We start from the raw sequence: 12444 nt of genomic DNA on the forward strand, positions 1-12444 counted from the left end.
ATGCACTTCTCTGCTTCATTCAAGTGTTAATGCCCCCAAAGGACTATGGAATCTTGCCATTCCAGCAAAGCCTGGAAACAGGGTCTTTTGGACTACAATTCCAAGAATCCCCTGACCAGCATGTCCAGTATCCATATCTCACAGGGGAATTCTGGGAGACATAGTTTCCCCCAAAAAAGTAGCACTCTGAAGCTCTGCATTTTGGCTTGCCATTTCTACACCAGATACTTGTCCCTATGATTTCCCTCTGCCACACTTGTGCCATTAAAACTGCATGTCCTTTGTCTCATGGGTAGTCATCGAAGCTATCTATCTGCACTGTCTCAAATAAATGGTGGAAAATCTCCCCCTTGCAAGAGCTTGCCAAATGCACTGTTACTCCTTAGATGACTATCTTGGAGCCCCAAGTAGTAGCAGGATTAGGAAGAGCTTCTACTTACTTACCATTCCAGTTTTAAAAACATACAGGCTTGGGTAGCTATTAATTCCTTTACTTCGGCAGAGCATTCTGTTATCACCACAGTTGACTGCTCCAATACGTATTAATCCATCCATTTCTTTAGCAAATTCTCTCCACTTAAGATTTAAAAAAAACAACAACAAGTTACTTTTTCTTACCTAAAATGTGGCTCATTTTTGCAAACCCATGATACAGAATTTTTAAATACTTTGTCCCATTTTAAACACAGTGCTCCAAAATCCAACTTAATATTTGTTGGTTGGTGAAAGGAAAATACTGGCTCACCCAACACTCTTATCACCCCAGCATGACCCAATAATCTGTCCCCATGTTCTCAAGAGAAAGCAGAAATCTCTGCTCCAGCTTCTTTCAGAGCTTGTAGAAGGTAATTTGATTGCAATGACTAAGAATCAGGGGGTCACATACTGCTGGATATAACTTAATTTTGCAAAATCTAATTGTAGTTTGGTATTTAGAATCTGACTTTGGTGACTGGACCGGTGATTGAATTCAGCCCTTTCCAGCACCAGCCTTGTTTGGAATTCGAGGTTGCCTCGATCCAACTCCCTACTTCTAGCTCCCCACTTCCAAACCTACCCAAGGCTAGGCCTGCACATTTTTCATTTTGTTCAATAACACGTACCATTGCACAAGCTGCCATGAGCAAATAAAAGATGATGGAACAAATGTTGTTGGCAAATGAACCCCAAAAGCAACAATAAACCTGCAGCAATTCTGCTACAGCATGACATTAGGGCTAAACAGGCACAGAAGTGGACAGCTAGACTTTGACTGCTCCAAGCAAAAGGATGATGCATCCCTCTTATCTCAACCTATAAAAAGTCTTCACTTTCCCCCCTCAATCAGTCCCCATGAGACCCTCTTCATGCCAAAGAAAGATAAGGTATAAATGCAGTAGTGGACACACAGGGACTAATTTATACCTACCGTTGGTGCCAAGTCATGGCAGTGTGAGCATCGAGGGGAATAGAAATTGATAAACCACAATTCTCCAGAGGTAACAGCAGCATCTATTTTAAAGAGAAGGATAACGATTATGCTGCTATTTTTACTGTTCACCAGTATCAGCTCACACAGAACTGGATGACACAGTAACCTGCTGAATCACTTAGTAAGGCCCAATTTTGTTCTCTGTTTTGTGCGAGAAAGGAGTGTTTCCATACAAACAAATCTTGAAGGGATGTGTGCTCTCAAATAGAGGGCAAATAATCTACAGATCACATTTTCACCAGACAAACAGGCCCATCTTGAGATGCCAGTGGCTGGTCAATGCTACATTATGTTGTCTAGTCTTTAGTTTTTATAATTGGCCCTCAAAGTTGGTTTCAATTTAAAATTATAGGTTAATTGCACATCACTTTGGAGACCAGATGGGTAAAAAAAATAGCTTAATAAATCGCTTAAATAAATAAATTGTCAGTTGGCACTACTAACAGAACTGACAAGAGCGATCTACTACCGTATATGTCTTAAACAATGCCACAAAGTCACCCTCTGATCTGCTACATACACCACGAAACTCTTATGTGAAGCATTTCCCTTTGTATAAGACAATGTGATAGTGCTATATTGCTTCTTGGAGCCAAAATTAAGATATCCTAGCTCCCTTCAACTAACCAAAGAATGATAAAAAGTTACAACCAGTCTTCTCTAAAGGAGCGGTCCCAGCATTTTGCAGCAACTGTTAAGACCATCTCTATGCCTCACTATTAGATTCCTTAACAACTTCTGACAATGTCCAAATAATTATTAGAATTAATTGCCTTAAGATGTGCTGTTTGCAGGGGTGTGGAATATGTGGCACTCCAGATGTTCAACATCTGCTTTCATCACACTTGACAACTGGCCACTAGGGCAGATGGAAGCTGGAGTCACACAACATCAGGACATTTGCTAGTTTCTGCTTTAAAAACAAGCACGCAAGCAGTACTGAACAGGTCATTGTCCATGGCAATAAAAGGAACTTCCCTGTAGCAAGGCAGTAAGTCAGAAATACAAGTGACAAACAAGGTTATATTTATATCTGACTTGAGAGTCCAGAATGGTTCTTAGGCAGCCACTGTGGGAAATGGAACATTTGGGAAAGGTGGAATTTAGAGTTTAGTAAATTACCATCTTATTGTCATAAGAATGTGTCTGCAGTTACCAGCTCAGGTACGGAAACACCATTCAGTGTCTTACAACAACAGAACAGTTTTCCTTCTCTAACTCAGCTTTTTCAGCTTTGATGTCCAAAAACAATGCTTGCAGGGCTCATGGACCTTTGCTTCCTGAGCTACTAAAACTGGGAGAGAGTGGCAATCCTTCTCTATTCCAAGAGAGAAGAAAGAGATTGTTCTTTCCTCTCTGCTATGGGCAGTGAGGAAACAAGACAGCTGTGAAACAATGGCAGAAAATCAGCAGAAGGAAATTCTGTGAGTCAGGGCACCCCTGAATGCTATAGAGGAGGGTATCTTCAGGCTCTGAGGTCCACAGGTTGTGCACCCACCACTGAAATAGAAAGAGCAATAAAAGCTTGGGTTGGAATAAAATATGAAGTAGGATCTGTGAGTAGAGGCAATCCTGGTTCCGTACAGCTTTCACTGCATATATTCAGAGATCTCAGTATTTAAGAGATGGCTACCATCTCTGTTTCTAGTTGCTCAGCAACAGAGAACAATTCCACATCCCAACTCCTACACACAATCAGGCCAATTTAGCCATTACTCTGAGCGAATGAGCACACACACACATTTGGATGAGAACAACTATTTCAAATACATACTATATTCAGTTTTGGGGGGAGGGGAGAAGGAAGACAGAGGGAAGAAAGATAAAGAGAGAAGCATTAACAGCTCAACTAATACATATTTTAGAAAAATGGGGGGAGACAGTGTGGTGTCAAAGTGCTGGGCCTGGACTTGAGTGACCTGAGTTCAAACCCACTTTTACAGCCACAAAGCTCTTTGGACCAGTTGCTTTCTCCTTCTTTCTTTTTGCCCAGCCCTAGGTAAACTACTTTTTTTTAAAAAAAGCCTAAGCTGCTTTCAAAGAGCTCTTACTGAGAATGAAGGAGTTACAGGTATGTTGCCTGATCCTTTGAGAGAAGAGCATGATAAAATTATAAGTGTATAAATGAAAAGCCACCCAAGTAAACCTTTTGCAAGTTATACAGTTGTAAATACTTTACAACATTATAGTTACTTTCAGTTGCAACATTATTATTTATACCAGATCAGAAGCTGCAGGTGATGACCATAAAATCCTGACGTTGTAAGGAGTGGAAAATCTAATAGTGGCTCCAATGCCAGCTCTGGGAGAAATCATAGTGTATGCACAGGCATGTGGCTATCGTGCAAGGTAAACATATTACACTCTGTAAATACCAATGGCAAACACAAAAAGGAAATGCAAACACACGCCAGCACTTAGTTATCTGTGAACTGTTTCTCTGGGAGGAGAGCTAAGATATCTGAATTTGCTTTTTCCTAAAAATACTAATGTGAAATTATGAACTGAGACAGAATTATACAATCAAACCTTTTCTTCCCAACTAGGAGTGCAATCTCTATAGAAAACATCTAATTCAAATATCTTAAGAAGAATAGAATAGTTAGGGGATGGGTAAAATACTCCTGTGCTTCATTTAGATGCCTAATATTTCTGCTGTTAAGTGACCAGTCAGTGCAAACATTCAAGGCTGCAGAATTAAAGTTTTTTAAAAAGCAGGTTATTAAAATGTCCTTTCCCCCTCTTTAAAGTGTCACTAGTTTCCACCAAGGCAATAGCAATGACCATCCTAATGTTTATAGTCAAATGATTCACTGGGGATAAATAAGGTATTTGCTTTGAACACTAACATTCATTATTCTCTCTGGTTGACATTTTGCAATCTGTGTAACATTTCATAATCTCAAGAAAAGATTACGTGGCACCAGTGATGCACTTTGAATAAATTACAAGTCTTAGGAAACCACGTTGACTACCATGACTTACCAAATTCCCCTCTATCCAGTGTTATGATTTCAGGATCGTCATCATAGATACCTGGCAAAGAAAATAACCAGCCAGCATTGTTTAAAAAACCCACAACTAAGTAACATAGGAATAATAATAAAAAACATCAGTCACTACACTTCAATGTCAAGGGAAATAACTACTATATTTAAGAACCACAAAATTAAAGAGAAAGATCAATCACATTCTAGGACGGATTACAGAACTTTTCCTGCCTTCAACAGGGAGGATTTAGGAACTTGTTTTTCTATCTATTTATAGGTTTGGATCCGGATTTAATTCAACCTAACTAACTTTAATGAGTCTAAGTGTAAAGGCATCCACACAGCAGTAATAATCCAGGTTGACACCATTTTAACTTCCATGGCTCAATGCTATGGAATTCTGGGAATTGTAGTTTAGTGAGACATTTAGCCTTCTCTGTCAGAGAGCTCTGGTGCTTCCATACACTACAGTTCCCAGAATTCCATAGCATTGAGCCATGGCAGTTAAAGTGGTGTCAAACTGGATTATTTCTTCTGTGTAGATACAGTCCAAATCCATATCCACCACTCTGTGTGCAAAGCTTTAGATGTCTTGTTCAGAGAAATGTCATAGGCTCAGTGGCAAAGTAACTGTAAATGTGAAGAGTATTCTTTGGGGAAGGGACACAACGGATGTGGTTTTTGCTCATAAAGTCCCTGGAAGCTCTGGCAGGATTGGATGAGCTCCTTCTCTGAAACACTGGAGGGGTGAGCAACTGTGGCTCTCCAGATACTGTTAGTTTGCAACTTCTATCAGCTCTTGTCAACATGCCAGTTGAAAAGGATTATGGATAATATAGTGGAAAAAAAAGATTCCCACAAAACAGTTGGAGCATCACTATTCTCAATCACTGTAGTAGATAAAACAGGCTCAACTCAGTACAAGGCAAGGCAGTGTCTTATATCACATATAAGTTTGCTCTGACAGCTCAGCATTTGACCCAGTGAGGCTTCCTTTTCCTAAAGCTAGCTCCTGTGAGGCGAAGCCACCTGTTTCAGAGGCAGTACAGCAGGCCAGCTTGGCATTTCAACAGGAGCTTGCAGAACACAGGGTTTCCTGGTTCTGTGAAAGTCAGGGCTTGTAAATAAACTTCAAATAATTTTGCAGGATTGCTAGTACATATGGGCTGCCCATTGACCAGCCATACCTTAAAACATGAAAGAGCAAATTTAATGGAGGAAACTATTTATATGTTCCAGAGGCAATTCATTAAAAAGATTCAATGCAAACATAAACCTAGTGAAGATAATGGAATAAAGGATGCCCTCTGTAACTACATAATTAAGTGCCAAATGTGCACCACATGCTACTTTACAATGGCCACAATCTAGCATTAACCACGTGGCTACTATTTTCCTTCTGAATGTATGACTAAAGTTTTACAAAGCCATGGTAGAGAAAACAGTGTACACTCGTCCCTCCACATCTGCGACTTTGACTTTAGCGGATTTGATTATTCACGGATTTTATTAATATGTTTTCTCTTGTAATATCTAGGTCTTCTAGTGCAACTCTATTGCCAACTTTAACCAAAAGTCGCACTGAAGAGCCTAGAGATTCCTAGAAAGTACACTCCACTAGGTATTTGTAGCTCCTCCAGAGCAATTCTATGGTCAACGTCTGGCAGATGCTGACCACAGAGTTGCACTGGAGGAACTAGAGATTTCTAGAGAGATTTTCTCTCAGGTAAATACATGGTGTTTTTGTTATTTGTGGTTTTTCTACATTCATGGGGTCCCGTGCCCCTAAACCCAGCGAATGTGGAGGGACGAGTGTATTAACATTCCTGTTCTACTCACAAGCATGGTATCTTACCAAAATCATAGCGATAGAAGTGCCAGCTTTCATATCGTCCTCCTTCATGATGATCCTCCAAACCTTTCTCTCCATATTTATCATATTTCTTTCGTAGATCTTCATCTTTTAATACTTCATAAGCCCTGTTTATCTTCAAAAAGTTGTCATGTGCTTCTGGATCATTCTGGAAGAAAAAAATCCCGGAGGAGGTGGGTTAACAGAATATTGTAACCTAACCCATTCAGTCTTGAAGTTGTTTTGGGATGGTAGCATTCTATGAAATTTCAGCCAAAGGTCTTCCATTCCAAGATTAATTCTAGAAATTCTCAGACACGTGCCTACCAAACTTTGTTGATTTCATAATCATGTATGAAGTCTGTGGCTTGCAAAGCGCCAGAAAAGGGATTGGTGTGGAAGGTGAATGCCTTTTCCACTCTCACTCTGGCAATCATCCCAAAAGCCTGTCCTGATGATTGTGGGAATCTTCTAAATGGGGCTGGCAGTGGGATGGGCGGATCACTCAAAACCAGGCAAAAGAACCCTCTCATGTGGAATCCCCATTCATGGACCTTGCCTTTGACAAATGCCTGCAATCTCACTATTTCCCCATGGGTCCTACAACTCATTCCACTTCATTCAGATAGCTGTTCCAACCCTGGGGGAAGGGGTCTATTTGAGCGTTTATTGGAAAGGGCATAGAAACTCCCATTATTTAATCACTTTAGCATCACTTTTCAGGATCTATGTCTAGTATCAGAAATGGTTGCCAAAACAGACACAGGGTATTACACCAGTTAATCATTAATTTTCTCTATCACTATAGCATGATACTTTATCCCCCCCCCCCCCCCCCCCGAAATCAAAAGAGTTCAGCACTGGAACACATTTTGATGACAAGATGACCTACCTGATTCTTATCAGGGTGCAACTTTAATGCCAATTTTTTGAAAGCCTGCCTTATTTCTCTGCTTGTTGCTTCTTTAGATATTCCAAGTAAATTGTAGTAGTCTTGATCAGGGCAAACTAAGGCCACCAGACACATAAAAACTAAATACAACAAGGCAATTCTTCTCAGCTCTTGCATGAACTTCATTCTGGGCAACAGAGGCTCCATGATGAGTACTTCAGTCAAGTGCAAGTAAAAACAGGCCAATGGGTTTCACGATACTGTAGTCAAAAGGATTGCATAGATTTTTGAAAAAAGCTTCTTGTAGGATTTTTGCTTTCATAATCCAGAAGATGTCACTTGTGTTTCTGAAGCATCTATACAAAGCAAACAAAGGTTTTCAGATTCTCTGTGCTATATAGTAAATACAAAGTATTAGCTATGTTTCTCTTGTACCAGTATCTTCTGCTGCTCTAGGGTCTCCAGCTGCTGTAGATACCACACCTTCTCCCTTGATGCCTTCATATTTTTCGAACTGCTTTCCACAACACTCGCATGCTGCCCACACCCATGGCCCTCCAGATGTTGTTGGACTCCACCCAGCATGGCCAAAGGTCAGGAGTGAAATTGTAGTCCAACATTATCTACAATGGGGGGGGGGGGGGGCGTGCAAATTGCAGGTTGTGTGCAACTATCAGAGGCCTTTCCCCCCAGTCTCTCAAGACTTCCCAAAATTTGGGGGATTTTTGTCTTGCTCCCAAATGACAATAGTACCCCCAAATCTTGAGGGGGATATTGGCCATACTGGCATGTGCTGGGGCCCATACCACATTTTTAAAGGTTCTAGAGCATTTTTCAAGCAGGAATTGACCATCCAGTAACTGGGACTAACACTGGTGGGGGTTTTTTTCCACCCTAAAGATGACAGCCATGTTGGATGGTGTGTGGTGGTAGTGGGAGAAGATAGGAATTGGAATTGAGGTTGTGACTGAAGCAGTACATCTCCTCTCCCTGTGCAGGGTGATCCTAACAAAAATGGCTACTCATCAAAAAATGTCACCACTGTAGTTGCTAATAGGAACCATAAGCATAAGAAGAGCCACGCTAGATCAGGCCAAGGCCTATCTAGTCAATCCTTCTGTCCATGCTAAGGCCAACCTGGGAAGCCCATCAGCAGGACATCTGTGCAATTGGGCCCCGCATTTTACGGATCCCAATAATCTCAATCTGGATTATTTCTGCAGTGGGTTTTGGACCTTTAATTGCCATGCCATGATTCTATTTTACAGAATCCTGGGATTTGTAGTTTGGTGAGGTATTCAGCCTCATCTGCCTGTCAGCCTTGGTGCCTCATCAATCTACAAATCCCAGGATTCTGTAGGACAGAGTCATGGCAGTTAAAGTAGTGTCAAACTGCTTTAATTCTACAGTGTGGATATACTCCTAGTTGTTAAGCTCCGAGGAAATTGCTCTGGAAATTGTACTATTAATAGTAACAGGCGGTTTCTTGGATCACTCTAAAGAAAGTCATAAGGGACATGCACAGCTGTGATTTTGTTTAATAAAAAAATTAGAAGAGTCAGCACAGGGACACTGGGAGTTGCCAGCACTGTGAATGTTACTGGCATGTCCAATGACCAGAGCAGTGAGCAATCTATGTCTCCCCTACTTTTTAGACGTAACATTTCAAGCTCTGCAATCACCACTTCCCACATATGGCATCCATACAGTCATCGCAGGGTGAATCTACATGGTAGAAATAACACAGTTTGACACCACTTTAACAGCCATGGCTCCATCCTATAGAATCATGGGCTTTGTAGTTTTGTCACACATGAGCACTCTTTGGCAGAGAAGGCTAAAGACTTTGCAAAACTACCAATCCCAGGATTCCATAGGTTGGAGCTACAGCACTTGAAAGTGGTGTCCAACTACATTATTTCTACAGTGTAGTTGTACCCTCAGCTATACTCAGGACCACCAGGTTTACAGCCCAGAGAGACTGTATGAAAGGACAGACTGATAGTGAAAATCTAGAAGATGAAACTCTTCAAAGCACAGAGATGAAGGAGAAGAGTAGAAACTCACCTGTTAACTTCTGCTGCTACAAACGACAGGTACCTCACAAGCAGCAAAGGAGGAAGCTCAGCAAAAGTGAGTCCAGGTAAAATGTGGCTGCAGAAAAATGCCTGCTTAGGCCTCCACAGAATTGTTCCTGTGAGAAAAAAAAAACACAAGAGAATGAATGCAAAGAACAAGGGCTAAACATAAAGACAGAAATGGTCATTCCCACACACGATTTCAACCTATTATTCCACACACTGCAGGCCACACTTCTTTCGTTTTAAGGGATGGGGAACTATCTTTTAAAAACAAGCCAAGAATGATGCCTTCTGTAGCTGGATGCTTCAAGATATCATTATCCATCTTTCTTTTCTTTAGACAGATCCTAGGTCAGCAGACACACAGACATTTATGACCCAGCCAGCCTGACCAATGGACAGGAATTATGGAGAATGAATACACACACACACACACACACTCACTCCAGTATCTCTGGAAGGAGCCAATTTGTTTAACTATAATTGACATAAGATTAAAAGTGGGGTTCACTCAACCACCCTCCATCTTTCTTTTCTTCACACTGATCCTTGGCCAGCAGAAACAGACATTTAAATTGAAGCCAGCCTGACCAACAGGTAGGAATTATGGAGTATATATATAGTCCAGAATTTCTGGAAGGAGCCAATTTGCTTAACTATAACTGATATAAAATTAAAAGTGGGGTTCACGCAACCATCTTCCCTTAAAGAAGACATGGAGAGGGGGGTCAAATGATGGAGATTCACTCCCCTTAATGGTTTCCCACTAAAATCGGAGGTTCAAGGTTCACGAATGGTGTGTGGACACACAAGTCAAGAGCCAGGACTCTGCTCCTCCACACAAGTGCCCCCCTCCCTCCCTCCCAAAGGCATAGGGGAAGAAAAGCGATATTAGAGTAGCTGCATCTGTACTGCAGAATGAATGAATCCCATTTTGGGAAAAAGGTGGGATATAAATTCCCAAAATAAATAAATAAACATGTAATTTGAAATGGACTGCATCTACACTGGGTAATTAGTGCACTAAGCAAAAGTAATGCAGTGTGAAAACTTAACAGACACCTCAAATTTCAGTGTATCCACACTGCAGGATGAATCTACTTTGACATGACTTTAGCTCTCATGGCTCAATGCTATGCAATCCTGGGAAGTGTAGTTTTTGTATTTAGCCTTCTGTGCCACCGCAAACTACACATCCCAGGATTCCATGCAACAGAGCCATGGCCATTAAAGCAGTGTTAAACTGCATTAATTCTGCAATGTGGATAGGCTGAAATGGGGGGAAGGCAACAGCAATAGTAAGTACATTTCTATACCGCTTATCAGTGCACTTAAGCACTCCCTTTGTGGTTTACAATGTGTGTAAGTTAATTGGCACCAACAAACTGAGTACTCTATGGAAGGATGCAAGCCTGAATCAAACTTGAGCCCTTGGCTGGTACTGAACTTGAAACCTCGTTTAAGCTATTAATAGGGGGGAGTGGAAGGCAGGTAGAAGAAGCAAAAGGCCACCTGAGAAGCCATGCAAATACCATTATGAACTCCTCCAAAAGAAGGGTTAACTGGGAAGACTTGGCCACCCTGAGCATGCACAGAAGGCCCCAAATTAATCAATAGTGGAGGAGGGAGAAGGAAGAGCTCCCAAAGAAAAAACAAATTAACACAGTCCTGAGGCAAAAAGTGCTCCTTCCTTTTGGGCTACTGTGCAGGGTTACCAGATGCATCCTCACCACAAAGGAGGCCAAAGCCCCACCAGATGGAGGACATCCAAGAAAAACAGAGGACATGACCCAATAAAGACTCAAAACACTCATAGATAAAGATAAACCTATTCTTCTTAGGCCCAAAACACACTACGGAAACAATTCAGTTTGAGACTGCTTTAACTGCCCTGGCTCAGTGCTAGGGACTCCTGGGAACTGTAGTCCATTGTGGCATCTTAGCGCGCGCGCTCTCTCTCTCCCTCTGACAGAGAAGGCTTAAACGTCTCACAAAACTACAGCTCCCAGAATCCCCTAGCACTATTGAGCCAGGGCAGTTTAAAAGCGGTCTCAAACTGGATTATTCCTGCAGTGTGTTTTGGACCTTAAAAGTCAGGTGTTTGGAAATCCCTCCTGGATAGACAGGAGGCTGAAAGGGAGGGCAGGTCCTGGAAAAGGAGGACACCTGGACACCCTGCTTTTTTTTGGGGGGAGGGAGTACCAGGAGCCCTCCATTTTGTGAAGTGTGTTTGTGTCTATGGGGGGGGGGTGCCCACAAAATGGGGGCTAGAGGAGGTCAGGCAGCAGCCTCTCAAGGGAAGAAGAAGAATGGAGGGTTGAACTTGGGGTTGGTCTGCCATGGGCATCCTCTGAGGCTGAGAGAGTGTGACTCGTCCAAGGTTGAGCCACAAGGAATCAAACCCTGCTCTCCTGGAGCCTAACACTCAAACCACACTCCTCCTCACAATGGCTCTATATCTATAATATCCAGTGGCTCCCCAAACTCTTTAAACCTTTATGAGGTTTTTTTAGACTACATCTCCCAGAAGCCTCAGCCATGTTGGCCAATAGCCTGGGATCCTGGGAGCTGGAGTCCAACATCAACAAAACCTTAAAGGGCCCACAGTTTGGGTACCCATTAATGGTGGGGATGGAGTGGGGAGGATCCCTCCATTTTGTGGAGTGTGTATGTTTGTGTGTATAGTAGGGGGCACCCACAAAATGGGGGCCAGAGGAGGGAGGGCAGCAGAAGAAGGGGAGAAAGGGAGAGGAGAAGAAGAAGAGCAGGAGGAGGCCATGGGAGTTGAGGAAGGGACCCTCGGAGAGAGGAGCCTTACCGGGCTGGAGGAGCTTGAAAGAGAAGAAGGAGGCGCCTGGGATGGCGTAGGAGGAGGGGAAGGAGGGAAGGAAGGAAAGAGGGAGGAGGCTGCAGATCCGGATTCGAACCGGAGGCGGCGGCGGCGGCGGCGGCGGCGGCAGCAGCAGCAGCAGCACTGGGCGGGATGTTGGCGCTTGTTGTCATTGGGGCTGGGTTATATTTCTTCCTCCCCTTCCTTCCTTCTTTCCTTCTGGCCGAAGGCTGACGTGGCCGCCGCTGCTGGGGCCCAGTGGCCCAGGGAAAGCGCAGCAATTATTTGGGGGAGGATTAAGTAACCTTTTGGGATGCTTGCCTCAAGG

General features: G+C 42.7%; 1 protein-coding gene across 2 annotated transcripts in view; it reads right to left on the bottom strand.

The window, feature by feature from the left end:
* The window catches only part of DNAJC10 (DnaJ heat shock protein family (Hsp40) member C10), a 34887-nt gene extending 22697 nt beyond the window's left edge, over positions 1 to 12190 (bottom strand). For both annotated transcript variants that reach the window (XM_089519622.1, XM_089519623.1), the window contains exons 1-7: positions 12105 to 12190; positions 9273 to 9399; positions 7206 to 7561; positions 6317 to 6482; positions 4457 to 4507; positions 1409 to 1491; positions 445 to 576 (exon numbers count right to left, since the gene is read on the bottom strand). In XM_089519622.1, coding sequence (XP_089375748.1) covers positions 445 to 576; positions 1409 to 1491; positions 4457 to 4507; positions 6317 to 6482; positions 7206 to 7412 — 639 coding nt within the window. In that variant the 5' untranslated portion in view covers positions 7413 to 7561; positions 9273 to 9399; positions 12105 to 12190. The remainder of the gene's footprint in view (positions 1 to 444; positions 577 to 1408; positions 1492 to 4456; positions 4508 to 6316; positions 6483 to 7205; positions 7562 to 9272; positions 9400 to 12104) is intronic.
* Positions 12191 to 12444: the final 254 nt, after the last annotated feature.

This window comes from Sceloporus occidentalis, unplaced genomic scaffold (assembly GCF_023333645.1).
Source record: "Sceloporus occidentalis isolate IW3139 unplaced genomic scaffold, rSceOcc1.0.p SCAF_4, whole genome shotgun sequence".
Classification (NCBI taxonomy): Eukaryota; Metazoa; Chordata; class Lepidosauria; order Squamata; family Phrynosomatidae; genus Sceloporus; species Sceloporus occidentalis.